At 37.1% G+C, this 16682-nt stretch overlaps 1 protein-coding gene across 6 annotated transcripts in view; it reads right to left on the bottom strand.

The window, feature by feature from the left end:
- Window positions 1-296: 296 nt before the first annotated feature.
- Window positions 297-16682, bottom strand: part of LOC124723223 (serine-arginine protein 55-like) — a 33724-nt gene continuing 17338 nt past the window's right edge. For all 6 annotated transcript variants that reach the window (XM_047248411.1, XM_047248409.1, XM_047248410.1 and 3 more), the window contains 2 exons: window positions 7121-7255; window positions 297-6933 (listed from right to left, as the gene is read on the bottom strand). In XM_047248411.1, the coding sequence (XP_047104367.1) occupies window positions 6810-6933; window positions 7121-7255 (259 nt within the window). In that variant the 3' untranslated portion in view covers window positions 297-6809. The remainder of the gene's footprint in view (window positions 6934-7120; window positions 7256-16682) is intronic.

Raw genomic sequence — 16682 nt, 5'->3', positions numbered from 1 at the left:
TTAGTACTAATTACAGACTTATCTGTTAAGTTGTCTAAAGGGATCCTACAGCTACAGTTTGTGTTATTTAATCTGAAATTCATCAATATACTGTGGCAGCTGGCATGTACATGGGGGGGAGGGGGTGTAAATTCTTGTCCAATGGTAAATACAAACGTACAATAAAAAACTGTACCAAGACTGAAGTAAATACAATAAATGATGGAAATATACCACACACAACTCCTGCAACTTTTCTTTTGGAACATACTTCAGGAAAATGCATATGGTTGCTATTGATGTAAACTCATATTAAATAAATTTTTCCATCGATAATTTATTGAGACACTTGCTACAATGTTCTGGACACACTCAGCTCAGACACCAGCAGCATTTCTAACACAAGAAACATCTATAACAATAAGAATTTTAAAAAGGAATTCAAAGATGTAAAAGTTACACAAATTCAGTTACAAAATTTCACACAGACATATCTACACATCACACACTTATCACCATTACTGCAATGCCATGTTCACTTCTGTGCCCTGCACGTTCACAGTCTATTGTTACTTCATTACTTTTAAGTCTCTAGTTAAAACTTTGGGTCAACAGTTTCTACCTTAGTGAAATTACAGGCAATCCCCAACTTAGGGTACACATCCATTTTGGTAGCTCCTTTCTTACTAAAGCACAATTAATTTTCTTCGTATCAGCTTTACCGCGACCTGCTCAGATATGTACCATATCAAGCAAGTTAAATATACTTTAAGCTTTTAATACTTGATCATTCAATTTTTACTCTCAATGTTTAGTTACATTAATTTGTGTCTGAAGTGACTAAATTATTACATCATTTAGATAGACTCTTACCACATTATTTGGACAGTAATCTAATAGTTTGTTTTCAAAAAGCTATGTCCTTATGAAGCAAGCACATTAACGGACATCAATTCAGATTTTACTAAATTTTCATTTCTAAGAAACTCATCAGTAATAGCCGAAAATCCTCTCTTAAGAATTGTACTGTGTCAAAATTATCAGAAGCATATCCTTTTTAATGTATTGTGAAACTTTTAAGACAGAACAAGACCACATGTGTGTGATTATTCCATAATTTTTTGGATACTTCCAGACATCATAAATTCCCAACATAATAAATGATGCCCACCCTAAGTCAGGGACATGTGTAATTTCTTGTTTGATAAATTTAAAACTTAAAACTGAAACAATAAATAAAGTCAACAAAGTACTGCTAAATCAGGAACACTTGCACAATTAACTTAATTCTTCTCGTCAGAAACACCAGTCTTCATGAAAGTAATAATCCCAACAAACAATATAATTCACAGTAATTATAGGTCTGTCTCATACAAATATAAATTTGAGATATGGCAAGTAACTTGACATATGAAAGGTTTCTCATTTAATTCCCACCTCCATGGAAAATTTGGGAAGAATACGTTGTCCTCAGTCTATGGCAGAGGAGTAAATGTATGAAATGCAGCCATTAAATGATGGATAACAAAGGAAATTTTAAAGTTACTACCAACTTTTCCAGCAGAACTGCTGAATTTTTTAAATCAAATTAGTGATGCTGTATTGACAGTACAGACAAGACCTGCTTAATCATATTAATAGAGGATTTCTAAGAAAAAAAAATAAAGGATTTTCAAGTGAATACAAAGTACAACAATGCTCACGAGTTCAGTCTCATTAAAACAAACACATGAATGGTAATTGTGCAACACGGACAGAAACCCAAAGGATTGCAAGTTAATGCAGAGGTACAGGGATCAATGGTCATTAAGGTGTTTTAATGGGGTAAATTAGTAACTGGCAAAGAGAGAGAATGGATGGGGAACGTTTTCTATTTGCCATTACGAATATTGGTCAAAACACACGTCTGTCTATAACATATTATGGTAGATGCCCATATCTGTTCCATTTAGGTATGTACCAGTCATCTTGGATTTCTGAGCTCTTCTGTTCAGTAGTTACTTTCCGGCTTTCACAAAAAGGTCAATATTACTCTACAACATACATTGTGAAATTTCCTGGATTAATTTTCACTCTGCAGCTGAATATATACAGTTATAAGGCTTCCCAACATTGAACTGTGGTCTAGACAAACTTCAGCTCAGACTCCCAGCTTTCATGAGCAATGCTCTTAATGAGATATTAACAGATGACACTCAATGCATCCAGGAACGATGATCTAATAGTGCCTCTCATAGTTCCTTTCTCCCAGAGGTGCTAGCCGAGCAAGGCATACAAGAGACTGTCTAAAGAATTTGGGAAGTAAAACAAAGCTACTGGTAGTTCATACTTTACAGTTGGATCATAGGTCATGTTTGGATAGCTGACTCACTATGGCTACTACCCACAAAAGGGAAGAGTCATGGTTCACGTACTAGTCTGACTATTGTTTGTTAACTTCCATTGCATAACTGAGTCCTGCACTAAATCTTGCTGTGAAATAGGTTTCACCCAGTCTTGAGCTTTTTAACTTTATACGGAGCTCTATAATGCTATACTAGAGACAAGGTATCAATCAAGGGCCTTGTTTGTAGTTGGAACTTGCTTTTTTTGTATATTTTCCCTTGTCCCCTGAACTGGACAGCAAATTTATACAACAAAAAACTGAAAGAGAGGTATGGCTTTAAATACGGAACTATGTGGTACATTTTACTGAGTTGTTACACATCCAAATCCTAGGTCTGACAAAGATTTCACATGAAAGAAGGCCCATGGCACCAACTGAACTACTGTGTTCATGCCAGTGTGCCTCCTAAAGTTAAACAATGGTCCCCAGTGGATGGCATAAACTTAGGAGACTGCCTCAACTTTAAATGCAAATATTTTAGGTTGACTACAATGAACTATTAACTATTGACAAAGGAAGGCCAGATCCTGAAGAAAAGTTTAGTTAAATCTGTACATCAAACATGTGTTATGACCATTATTGTTATTCAGTGCATTAACTGTAGCTGTGGCAATGTTGCAATGTTACAACTGTGTCAAAACCTCGCATAATCATCATCTCAGTTTCTTCGTTGTTATGAACACTACTATGTCCTAAATGTAACAGAAAAATACTGCCTTGCTGCCTTAACGTGTGTAATGGAGGACGAGTGTGGCAGAATATTGGAGAGGGTGGGGGGGAGGAGGGTTTACGGAGGAACTGAAAGGAGGGGATGCATGTGGGGGAATAGGTGTTGTGTGGAGGAAGGATGAAATGAATGAATGCTATACTAGAGACAATGTATCAATGAAGGGCCTTGCTTGTAGTTGGAACTTGCCTTTTTTTTTTATCAGGTAGCAGATCTTTGAAAGTAACAGATTTCTGAACAAACATCACCACTCATCACAGTTGTAGGATACAAAACATCTAATGTTACAACACTGTGTAACATGGAAGATACACTAGTCATTAAATGCAATAGCAGAAACTGCACCTTCATTTCTTTAAAGTTGCTCCTTTCATTTAATAGGTGCAATATCTGAATTTTCTAATAAATGAGACCCCTGCAGATGGTTTGGAGAAGGCGTCACCTTCTTCCCAACAATGTCTTCAACCAATTCCACAAAAATACACTAAATTTTCACACCTCAATTGAAGCTTTAATTTATTGATCAGTTTCCTATTCTAAGTATACAATCAATTTGATTGTAAATTTAGTGATCTCTTTCAATTTTTAACTTAAACATCTGGAAAGTGAATTTCCATTATTAGTCTTACAGGAAACAAATGAGTATACAACACCAGTTAAACTTCACTGACAGGTTTCTTCTTTCACAACTGAAGAGTTACAGCGTAACTTCACAGTTTTAAATCTACACTCTGCACTCCATATGTCTATACAGAAGCAGCAATATTCCACAAACTTCAATCTTGACTCACTGTAAAGTAATGTTTTGGAAATACGTTGGTTCCAATTTAAACAATCTTCACAATGCATACTAAAGTACAGGCCTGTAATTCTGCAGTGAGATCAAGTTTATGAGTACTAATTTCTCACTTCTGTTGTAACATAATTCTCTTCCTATGCAATAGTCAAATGACCCTGACATAAGTCACATCACAGTCTCATGAAATCAAGTCCAAAAGTTCAGACACACAAACTTTTTACAAGAATATATAACCACATTCAATCAATATCTATCTTTCATTTTACCACTTTTATGTCTGACACTTACAATGCAGTAAGGGGATTCATTCACATGTAACGTCGGAGAACTTCAACTTCTTGACTGAAAAACTATGCAGTCTCTATCTGTCCACACAAACACATAGTGTCAAAGTCAACTAACACCGAACTATGTGTAGCTACCAATGGCTAAATTTCTCACTTTTACATTGTTTTGTCACTTCCAAAAACACGTATCTTAATTCCACACTGTAAGAGTTCTGCTGCTGCTGTAAAATTTTATTCACCTTTGCCTGTACAAACAACATTTACTCAAGAAGCTGTCTAAGTCATAACTTTAAAATATCAAATTGCATACCAGTATGAGACACTATGTAATCGAACTTCATGATTTTCATTAAGTAATTAAAATTAGACATCAGACTACAGTCAGTCATCTCTATCACTGTCTTAGTATTCAACACAATGTTGATGTTGGAAAATGTTAACTATTAACATTACACACACAGATTTTGTATGATTACAGACATTTTCAAAAAATAAAACACACAGCACAACTTGTTTCTAAGAATTTGACATTTCTATAATGCTTGGACCTTTGACCAATGAATTTTCTACAGCTTAAAGCACAAATGCTTAGGCTCAAAACTTTCATTCTGTGGTAATACTGCTTTACATCAAACATGTGATGTTTACATTCAGTGTAAGTTTTAAAATTCAAGGTAGCAAACAAACATAGTCCTACAATCCAAAGACATCACTGTATCGTATTTCTAACTTCATGATAACCAACACCAAATTGTTTTGCAGCACACACATAGTATACAAGATACTCCAGTGGCCAAATACACTGGTCAATGTGTAAATTTCATTGCTATTACATACAATTTTCTGGAACAGTAAACTACATTCTAACATTCACCAGTTGGCCATGAGAAGAATATGCCAGAAAACAGAAATGACGCCACAAGTACAGATGTTAAATTGTGTTCTATTTTTTCAAGTATAGCGAGCATGGGGCACTCGAGAAAGAACTACAATTGGATGGTGGATGGCCCTACCACTTGACTTGCTGCAATATCAGTGGCAAAGTAAATGAGGTATTTTAACTCTATAAAAAAACTGTTTAAGACTTAATATCAGTCTCATGGCAATTATAAAGGTAGCATATTCTGTAGCAGTATTTCAGCACTGGGAAATATTTTAACACTATGCAGTGTCCAGCAAACCAATTCTAATAGTAAAGGGTGTTTCAAAATGAATATACAGGTTTCAAGGCTTTGTAGCATGTATTACATTCACCTTACAATTATAAATAATACACCAAATGAAAGAGAAACACAAACAGTTTTTCTTACAATTACTCAGTGTGAGCACCAATCACATATCGAGTCGATAGGCAAGTTGTTCAGATACCTTGATCAATGTGTCAGGAGTAAGTGTTGCAATAACACTGTGTCTAACATCGGATAGATCAGCTGGTATCGGAGGTACATACTCATGAACAAGTGTGAGAACATGAAGGTCATGCACAAAAATGCTGTGTCAACTGGCCTCTTTCACCCAGTCCACCAGTCAGATACAACATTGTTCAACCAGTCGCGTACTGAGTTATACCAGTGAGGCGGCGCACCATCTTGCTCCCAAATAAAGATGTGTTGTTCTGCTTCTTCCCATTGAGGTACGGGTCATAGCTGTAGCACATCAAGATAAGGAACATCAGTTACAGTTGATTCGCCACCCATAAACTTTCCGCGGGGATATTTCTTGGGGCTAAGTGTGAAAGTCTCGCACTCGTTCAACACGATGTTCAGTCACTCTGTCATTCCATACTCTTCCCATTACACACAGGTGTACAAACAAAACTGTTTGGGAGTTGCTCTTACAATTGTGAATAATACACAAAATGAAAGTTGAACGTAATAAATGCTACAACGCCTTAAAATCAGTATGTTCATTTTGAAACACCCTGTATAGTGCTATTCTTGCTGCACATTTTTTCCTGTACTTGAAAATGGAAATGAAGTCCCATGCTTCTTTACAGAGCGTAGGGGAACGATGCGGGAGACCCGCACCGCTTTACTAGGCAAGGTCCTAATGGGGGTGGTTTGCCGTTGCCTTCCTGTACTTAGGAAGTAGGTAAATGTTTTAATGTTGAATGCTTCTAGAATTAGTTATTTTGGGCTCACACATAACAGGGCAAAGGACCAAGCAGTATACAATCTATTGTAAAATTCTTTCTCTCTCTCTCTCTTTTAGCATTAAGATTGGCCTTACACGAGAGGAATTGTTTCTGGCTATCCTGGTTTTAAGTCATTTTTACAAACCACTTAATTAGATGTGTAAAAACACTTTTCACTCTTGCATGATGAATATTTACTTGCAGTGGGAAATTCTGAACGCCAAACTTTGAAACAGTTCAGAGCTCACATACTACACAAGAAACACCACAACATTTTGTACCCTTTTGTGTACAGTACTCACTCCAGGGTTACCTAATGTCGTTTTTGTTTCAATTACCTTCCCCTGTGTGCACTTGCACATCACTCACTGGAACTTTATTTTCACAGGCGGAATTTTTTCTGGAATATTCAGATTTTCAATATCCAATACTGAATATAAATTTACAGTCTCTATCTGCACTGTCATCCTCCACAAGAGAACACCAGCAATGAACTCTTACTCATCATCGGCTTTTTCATCAGGTGACTCTGAACCACTTCTCTTGGGGGATTCAGACCCACGGGTGGACTTAGGCGATTTGCTCCCATCCCTGCTGGGTGATCTTGAAGGAGACTTCTCACTGTAAAATAAAGTATCACACAGTGTGAAAATACTCCTAAATTGCCATTTTGCATTGGACAATTAGTATTTTTAAACTCTTATCACTGTAATAACGAGTTATTATTTGGAGCTAACAGATCACATCATACAAACTATTCAAAGGCACAACAGAACTATGCTCGCTAAGCTTATTTTTAAGTACTTACCCAGACTCACCATCCATCTCCTCCATCTCTGGTCTCGATAAAGATCTCGATTTGGATCTCTGTCTAGTCTCTGAACGAGACCCCGAGCTTGAAGGTGACCGCGATTTTGCCTTTACATCAAACCGCTCCTCCGATCTGTTTGGAAAAAAAAAGAACTTTTTCAAAACCCAGGAAAATGCTAGAATGAACAAATAAATTATGTCGTGTCTCTCTCTCTCTCTCTCTCTCTCTCTCTCTCTCTCTCTCTCCCCCCCTCCCTCCCCCTGCCCCTCCTCCCCTCCCCCAATATGAATCAAATTTTACATAGTTATATTCTACAAGTTGTCCCCTATCATCAACAGGTCATACAACACTGTCTTTTACTACAATAATGATACCTTCTACAGGGTCGCCCAGCTACAATTCACTCCTGCAACTGAAGGACGTATTTCTGAAATGATGTAGCTCCAAGAAATGAAAATTTTCAGGAACAAATAAATATTAAATAATATGCTGCTTTTTCATTTCCAAAGCCCACTTCTCAGCATGTGGCCATTTTTACATTCTACATAAGGATCTAATTGAGAGAAATGTGGTTCTTAGTATGTGACAGATAATCCACACTGTGTTTCCGAGGTAAATCACTTTGGAGCTTAATCACAGGACTTTTACATATAATGCCACCAAAAACAAGTAACAAGTGTAATACTTGTTGCCGGCCGCGGTGGTCTAGTGGTTCTAGGCGCGCAGTCCGGAACCGCGGGGCTGCTACGGTCGCAGGTTCGAATCCTGCCTCGGGCATGGATGTGTGTGATGTCCTTAGGTTAGTTAGGTTTAATTAGTTCTAAGTTCTACGGGACTTATGACCACAGCAGTTGAGTCCCATAGTGCTCAGAGCCATTTTTTGTAATACTTGTTAAATTAATAAATCAAACCCAATTTACATGATTTCAAGCACCGTTTACTGGATTTAAGAGAAATTTACATTATACTTAAGATTCTGTAAAGTGATAAGAATAAGTTAATCATTATTCCCTGGCAAGAGCATTTGCTTGGGCTAAAAGAACATCTTGACATGAAGAGCTTAATGAATCAGATAATGCTTAATTTACTTAAACTAACATTATTCATCCTTCTGAGTGCTGTTATGCATTCTGTGTGAGAATGTATTTTTCCATTAACCCCAAAGAATTCACACAAAAAAACCACTGAAAATAATGATGATCATTGTTCATTCTCTTTCTTGCAGTTTTCAGTACCAGAGTAGTGTTTTTAATAAAACTGTCCCATTGAGGCTTTATTTATGAACACAAAACAATGCATGTTAAGCTTTGTTAACAATTCTTTATGATTTTATTGTTCAGCAGCATTCATCACTGTGTTTACAAACTAGAACAGGCTGACGAATATCACTAGATAGATATTGATCTATTATTTAGCCTTCAAAAGTTTTTGTATTGCACACAATCCCAAAATTTCACTAAAAACTCAATAAGTAAATGCCAGCATGATGCCTTCTAGTCTCCTATGCAATCTCAGAACTCTACAATTCAAGAAACGTATGAATTAGGAAAGTTTCTATAGCTTGCACACAAATTTGCAAGTTTGGAAAAATATTGTTTTAAACACAACAAATATTACTTTGAAAATAAAAGTAAAACAGTGTGATGCAAAAACATGTAACTAGACATCAACAAATTGAATACTGGTCTCAAGTGGAGACATGTAAGTTTGTAAGTAAGATCTTCAATTGTGCCTAAAACCAAAGATCATGTTGGTCAATGTCAGACTGGGAGAGTGCGTATAACTTACATCCAGTTGTTGCTGCGAGCAGCTCAGAGACGTTGGTAATATTATAAAGGTAATTTTATAAATAGCAGAGTACAGCAGACCAGACTACAAGATTCCGCAAAGGCAAGCCTGTGTGCCCAAGGCCATCACATAATGTGTGTTCAATAAGGCAGCAAGTTTGTAAATGGTCATTCTATGGCTGGAACAGCAGGTTTCTGAGATATTTTACAAATGGGAATCAAATTGTGGAAGGAGACATTGTTGAGTCCTGCATCATTCAGTGTCCCCTCTACAAACACAATGGTGATTAATGGTTCGTACAGTTTTATCTAGGAACTTAAATTAAAAATATGTTTGTATTATTAACATAGTTATTACACTAGAGCAGACTGTTAGCTACATTAGTTGATGGAAATAAGATGTGATTAATGTGTATTCCTCATTTACATACTCTGAAACAACATGTTGCACAAGATTTCCCACATCCTACACACACGTAAAGGAAAAAAACAACAGAAACAAAATGTCATGCAATCATTACCAAAAATGTTTAACTTGACCATACTTTAATGTGAGTTGTTGGTGATAGCCTCAACATAAATTAATGTTTTGTTGTACAGATAATGAAATAGTTATCATGAAGCCAGTGAAGTGTCCTATACCATGGCGTTACATGGGTAAAAAAAAGTTCCCTATTACTTCATTTTTTAGCCCTGATTCACTCAGAAGAATCTGCTGTAGCAATCCTGATATACATGACTCTGTAAGAGGTAGCAAGTATCATGTATGATGTAATTTTATGTTATTAGAATTTTACAACTACCATAGCCTACCATAAGTAAGCTTAGACCATGGTAATTTTCCACGTAGCTTTGATCATTCAACATCGTACCCACATTGCCTGTACGTTATAGCGTGATTTAAACTACTTGTCACTTGACATGTCAGGGGCTGCTCGGCTCCACCACCAATACACCAATGGAAGCCTGGCACTGTCAGCTCCCACTCAGTTGCCGCTTCCGCTGCACTGCCTGAAGCAGTGTTCCAGCCAGTTCTCGACGAGATTTGGGTAACTTTTGGCTTCATAAGTCTTACGATGTAAGATTAAAGTAGTCGACAGAGGGGCAGACAGAGGCTACACACTCCTAGCAAACTTTCAAAAAATGTTGGGACGTTGTGTGATTATACAGTCAGTCGCACAAATTCGTGTGTTTCACAAGAGGATATTGAGAGAGAGAGAGAGAGAGAGAGAGAGAGAGAGAGAGAGAGAGAGAGAGAGAGAGAGAACGTAGTAGCACCTCTACTTCCTTTAGATACAGTGGTGGAGCAAACTGCAACTACTCTACAAATCAGTGATAAGAATCTGTAAACAGAAATTCGCAAAAGAAAAACCAGACAAATCACCTAAATTGGAGGCACCTTGGATAAAAAGGCACCTGGAGAAGGTCGTTACAAATCCCAATTATTTTCAGGATGATTCATTTCACTGTCAGAAATATGCGTATTATTCAAGGACAGAGTACCCGGCATTCAAAAAGCTACATACTACTTTGCAGCAGCTAGGACCTATTTCAGGATACTGAACAGTCTCACTACGACTCGTGAAGAAGTTAGGATTCCTATAGAAATCCATTTTTAGGTGAAAGTTAATAATGGAACACCAAGATATTGATGCCTGGCAATGCTGTTTTGTTAGAGAATTAATAGGGACAAATTTTGACAATATAATTTGGCTACATGAAACATGGGTGAATAGGGCGTGGGGTGGGGGGAGGAGGTCTGGTGGCGGCAGTTTAAAAGAAGGCTGGACAGACCATACCATCAGCAGTCTTATGGGAGCTCCGATCACCAGGGGAAAATGAATAATTGCAGCATAAGCCAGAAATTCAAAAGGTTTTATTTCTAATTGTCTGGTGTTATTCACTTCAAACAAGACCTTCGACTACAATGATGAGATGAACCACAACATTCTTGTGAAATGGTTTGAAGACACAGTGCTTCAAAACTTGACGAAAAACTGTAACTGTCATGGATAACATGCCACAGCATTTGGTCATACAATACAAGATCCCCAAAAATGCAGTGAAGAAAAACTACATTATTTGTTGGCTAGAGAAAATTATGATACGGTTTGACAGTAGCTTGACACAGGCAGAACTTAGTCCACAACTCAAGTCCAAGAACCCAGTTCACAGAGTTACGGAAAAAGATTGCAGGCATAAAGTGCTCAGGCTGCCTTCATACCATTGCCATTTCCACACAACATAACCGACTAAGGGTAATGTTAGACACCACACTGCTGCAGAAAATAAAAAATTTACATTGACCACAGTGGAAAGACTTTTGAAAGAGGCAGTTGAAAAAGTGACACCAGAAGACTGGGAAAGGAGTTATAAAGGAAACATGCAACAATGGAAGAGTATTAAAACAGTGCGTAGAGGACTTGATAATATCTGTCACTACGAGCCAAGACACTGATAGTTCAACGGACTGACTCTCAATTAACCTGTCTCTTCCCATTATCTGATTAGTGTGTAGTATATAGTGTACTTTAATGAACATCTTACTTCGATTAAATCTGGTGTTTTTGACTTTATTTCAATCAATTTCTCTTTCCTGTTGCGAGACTAATGAATACTGTTCAGACAGCTAAAATCATCTCCTTATGTTAAGTTACACCTTATATATCTCCTTAAGTAAGTTAGACTGTATATTAAATATATTTCATTTTGTGTAGACATGAAGATATTTCATGTGTGTAATATTTTCAAGATATGTAATGATGATAAGGAAACTTTTCTGCATGTGACAGTTTCTCCCGTTTCAATAGCTAACACAACGCCAGCCGAAATTAAATTTAAGAGAAGATTTCTGAGATACCACAGGGTGACAGTATACATAAATTTCTAGATTTGTTGCTGAGCAAGATATTTTAGTAATCAACGACAGGAAAGTATTGTGAGAGCACAAGTTTTTGATATATGACAAGTTTGAAGCTGTTTACCAATGAGGAAAATTTAGTCTGTTTCAAAAAAATTAATGTAACTCTTTTCCAGATTAAACTTAAGAATAGATTAAAATTAAGAACAGATTTTTGATATGCTGCAAGAGAAGTAGTCTACATTGTACATGAATTTGAAATTTTTTACTTGATTTTTGTGGCAGATAGAGGCTTTAAAGTGATTTTCTATCACCGCAGAGAGTGATGCACTGTGGCAGCTGCCTGCAGGCTACTTGACACGACAATGCCACAACTTTGGAGCCTAAACATCAAGTGACAACTACTTTAAACCGGACTATAGGTCTGAGTCATGCCTGCTGGGTGTTACACCACAATAATCGCTTTCTTTACATATGTAATCAGTGTCTTACTAGAGCTGCTAAACAGCAGAAGCCATCAACAGTCTAGAAACTTAGTGAGGACAACAAAGGGCCAGGGAGCCTATGGGACAGTTTTGTTCTACATAGTTATCTTCCTGTCTGCTACATAAGAATAAAGCAGCATTTACAGCAAAACAAATTGTCCAAGTTTAAGTCACATTTTACTCAAAAAGTGTCAATTTGTAATGTTAAACTGATGATGATGTAAATATAAAGGAAATACAATTTATCACTTACAGCTAAAAACACAATTTCCGCAACAAAAAGGTAAAATAAAAATAACTGCAAAACAAAAGTATATTAAGCATTTCTTCAATACTTTGTAGAACTTATATCAAGTGAGAGAGAGAGAGAGAGAGAGAGAGAGAGAGAGAGAGAGTGAGTGTGTGTGTGTGTGTGTGTGTGTGTGTGTGTGTGTGTGGGGGGGGGGGGGGGGGGGGGGGGGACATGCAAAGAGAAGTTGTCTGCTCCCATGCTCTTACACCTTCATTTATGTTTCTGTAGCTAATAATTTGACCAGTAATCCTACTATTTACAATCAGTCATGTAATGTACCAAAACTACTGAACCATTGTTGATGCTGAATTTAAAGTTTCATGTTGTACATTTATGACAAATAGATTCAGATACTTTTCCTAAACTATCAACATCAGTAATGAAACATAAAATCAGTAAAGCAACAGTTTGCATTGTTAATGCATATCCCAAAATACCTCTTCATTTCAGCAAAAATGTCAGCACAAAGAACTGTCCAAAATAATTACATGCATTTTAGATTAAATTATATAATTATCAGGTGTAGGTGGGGATGGTTTTAGAAATGAATAGTATATTGAAAGATTGCTTTCACTATTACTTTCCCAGGTAAGAGTGAGGTACGGAACAGTTACAAGTTTGAAATACTGCCCACAGAAATATGACTGGCAATTGACAGAATTGCAACATGCAAATATGTCCAGTCAAACACACACTAATTACCTGCATGCTGGAATACATTAACTTCTGATTAACTTTCAGCTACCAAAATAAGTTCTTTAATACATTTCTGCCCACAATTTATGACGACGATGATTGGTTTGTGCGGAGCTCAAATGCACTGTCATCAGTGCTCATACAAAGTCCCAATTTTTACACAGCTCAGTGTTTGTACACAGTCCAATCTAGCCACTGTCACAAATTATGATGACACTGAAATGATGAAGACAACACAAACACCCAGTCCCCGGGCAGAGAAAATGCCCAACCCAGCTGGGAATCGAACCCGAGACCCCGCGACCATCCACAAATTATGATTCCAGATGGTGGTTACTAATTCCCTTTCCTCTTCTACCACATTGTAGCATGTGTGTTGGTTCGTTGAATAGCTGTAGCTATGGCTGAGGTCTCTGTCATATCTTCTCTTAAGAGAATGAAGTAACTTTACAATTATCATTGCTCCCTAGCACATCATTCCAGAGTGGATCTTCTGCCTCAGGTGTCGAACTTCATAGAGGGGCAGCAGGGAAGCTACAGACCAATGGAAGTCAGGATCTGGCAATGAATCTATTCAGAAATGGGCAAACTGACAAGGAAGCCCTGCGACATGTTTCCTAATGTATCACTCACAATAAAGCAGCTGCTAGATAAGCAGCAGACTTGTTGTAGGATAAGTCCAAAGAAAAAAGTTAACACAAATAATAATGTCTTCAGCAAGAGCGCAAAATGAATTCATACCGAACATCATATTGGAGAAGCTAGCCGTGTATCAAGAATGTGATAAGTATATGACAATAGAGCTTACAATGCTACATGTCTATCTGCAGCACCAGTACTCACAGTGCAAATATAATGGCAGCACAGATGCAGTCATTCTAAACTTGCACGCGCTATGTTCCTACTTTATAAGCTTAGGAATAATGTCAGCCAAAACTTACTGCTGCATTCATATTTTGCTTATATCCACCCCCATCTTTCATATGGTATTCTGCTCGGAACATTTCAAAAAACTTAACATCATGACAGTTCCTTGTTTGTACATCTATCACTGCTTATTACACGTAAAAGAAAACATGGCTCAATATCCCCTTAGGTCATCTGTCCACACCCATAATACAAGACGAAACCATACAATTCATCTGCCATACTCTAGATTGTCCAAGATACATAATAGTTATAAATATGTAGGCCTCTAACTGTTTAATATGCTCCCTAAAATTGTACAAACAGTATCAAAAATAAATTTAAGACAACATTGGGTCAATGGCTCAAAGGTAAAGCATTTTACTCAGTCAATGAATATAAAGATTATAATATGGCAGATTTGCTGTTTTAACATAGAGAAAGGTACCTCTGCCTGTAGTAGGACCTAAATTTGGAAAAACAATATCTGACATATAGGCATAATAGACCTATTTCAAGTGCTCTACATGTGTATCAATATATTAGAATAATGACATAATGTCATCAACATGAATACTCCCCGCTTAATATAAATTTGTAGAATGTTTTCTTTTTTATTGTAAAATTAACAATATATAAAATTCCAAATGTGTGCTATTGTACTACACTAACATTAATATGCTTTATATATACATTGTTATGTGAATATAACCATCTTTATACTGTAATTGAACTTATTGACAAAGCCCATTGTATAAGAAAATACTGAACGGCTAATAAAGATTCTTATTCTCAGTTGCAGCGCACTTCGTAATTGTAAACATCATGAGCATCTCATGGATGATTAACACAAGGCTGCTTCCAAGGTAATGAAAGGCAACACTTGCCACAAAATGGCAGTAAGTGCTGCATGATGAATCTCACGATGTCGACATCCTTAATAACTGAAACGGAATGGTGTGGACAGCTGCTCTCCAGTCTGTTTCAAGATTCTGTCAACGAATTCCAGTGTACCTCAGCAATATACAAAAAGGTCCTTGTAGGCAATATAATGGAAGTTGGAAGTGTAACCGTTCTCCCTGCTCCAGTTGACTGGGGTGGGGTGGCGATTTGTAACAATGGGTGGGCCACATTAGCATGGTTTCCCAAAACGTGGTATACTGTGTGTGCCTCCACAACCACATGGCCTCAAATATGATTCGAAAACACAGTCAGGGGACCAACCTAGATTTTGCCCTCTCGAGCATTTTCTGTATTAAATTAGGAATGCCAAAATTAACCTGCCCCTACAACCATCGTCCTCTACTTAGGCAATACCTCAGTAGTATTAATTGAGTAATTATGATTGACAACTTATTAATTAATTGACCTACCTGTCTGTTTGGCATCAATTTCCTCTGAATTTTATTGAGAGTTTGAATCTGTGATCAGAATTAAAGGATTAATTTCATTTCTCTCTCTCTCTCTCTCTCTCTCTCTCTCTCTCTCTCTCTCTCTCTCTCTCTGTCGTGGGGACTGGTCTGGACAGACACTGTGGCCTCACCATGCACATTTTGACAAAGTCACTGCATTACAACACATTTGCCCAAAAACACTATTACTAATCTTGTGTCACTGAGACTGAATCTACTGTATTATCTTTGTTTTCACTGCTTAAAAATGTAGTTACTTATCATTGAATTTGAATATTATGTCAGACTGGACTTCCGAAAACTTCTCCTGTCCGGTAATATTTTTCCTTCTTTTGCTACTGATTCAGTCTGCCATGATGTTAATATAGACTGAACAGTAACAATTTAACCACATTTATATGGATTAATCTGAATGTAATCCATTATTGATCTTACACAAAGTAAGTTTAATAATCTTCATAACCAGATCTCAATCACTGAACATTCCACACACATTGTGGGGCCAAGTGTCAACTTCAAATCAAAGGATCTTGATGGGAAGAGGAGGGGGGTGTTCAATCCATAGTCTGTCCTGATGTTTCTTTCAGTTATCCATTCTTTCACCACCTTCACCTTGTTCATCAGTGTGAAAAGTATGAAGCTGCACCGTAGTTTGGAGCTAACATTAAACTGAAGATTCCCCTATAACTGGCTGAGGAAGCCAGATGAAATGTTATAGCAATCTACTCTTTCCATGTTGTTATCCCATCTTGGACTTTTACATTATCAGTTGCTTTACCTACCCCAAAATAAATAACAGTAGCAAAACTATTTTTTTAATTAATTTTATTCAGTAGCCTTTGGTTTCTTACCCGTATCCGAGTGAATGTGGGTTTTCAAAAGTAAAATGTCATTTATAATGGCTCTGTTGTATCCCAAACCTGACTGTTTGGAGGCACCACCAACTGTTCATTGCTCCACCACTGTCCCAAAGTTGTATGTTCTGTTAAACATATATCAATAATTGTATACGGGAAGATGGGACCTGCATCTACAGATAAGTGAGCCAAAGATTAGTAAACATCAATTGTAACCAACTTCCCAGTTTTGATTTTGTAAGATCTCGCCACTAAGCCATTATA

The sequence above is a fragment of the Schistocerca piceifrons genome, chromosome X (assembly GCF_021461385.2).
Source record: "Schistocerca piceifrons isolate TAMUIC-IGC-003096 chromosome X, iqSchPice1.1, whole genome shotgun sequence".
Classification (NCBI taxonomy): domain Eukaryota; kingdom Metazoa; phylum Arthropoda; class Insecta; order Orthoptera; family Acrididae; genus Schistocerca; species Schistocerca piceifrons.
Note: the sequence above shows the minus strand (reverse complement) of the source record. Positions and strands in the feature narration are given on the sequence as shown.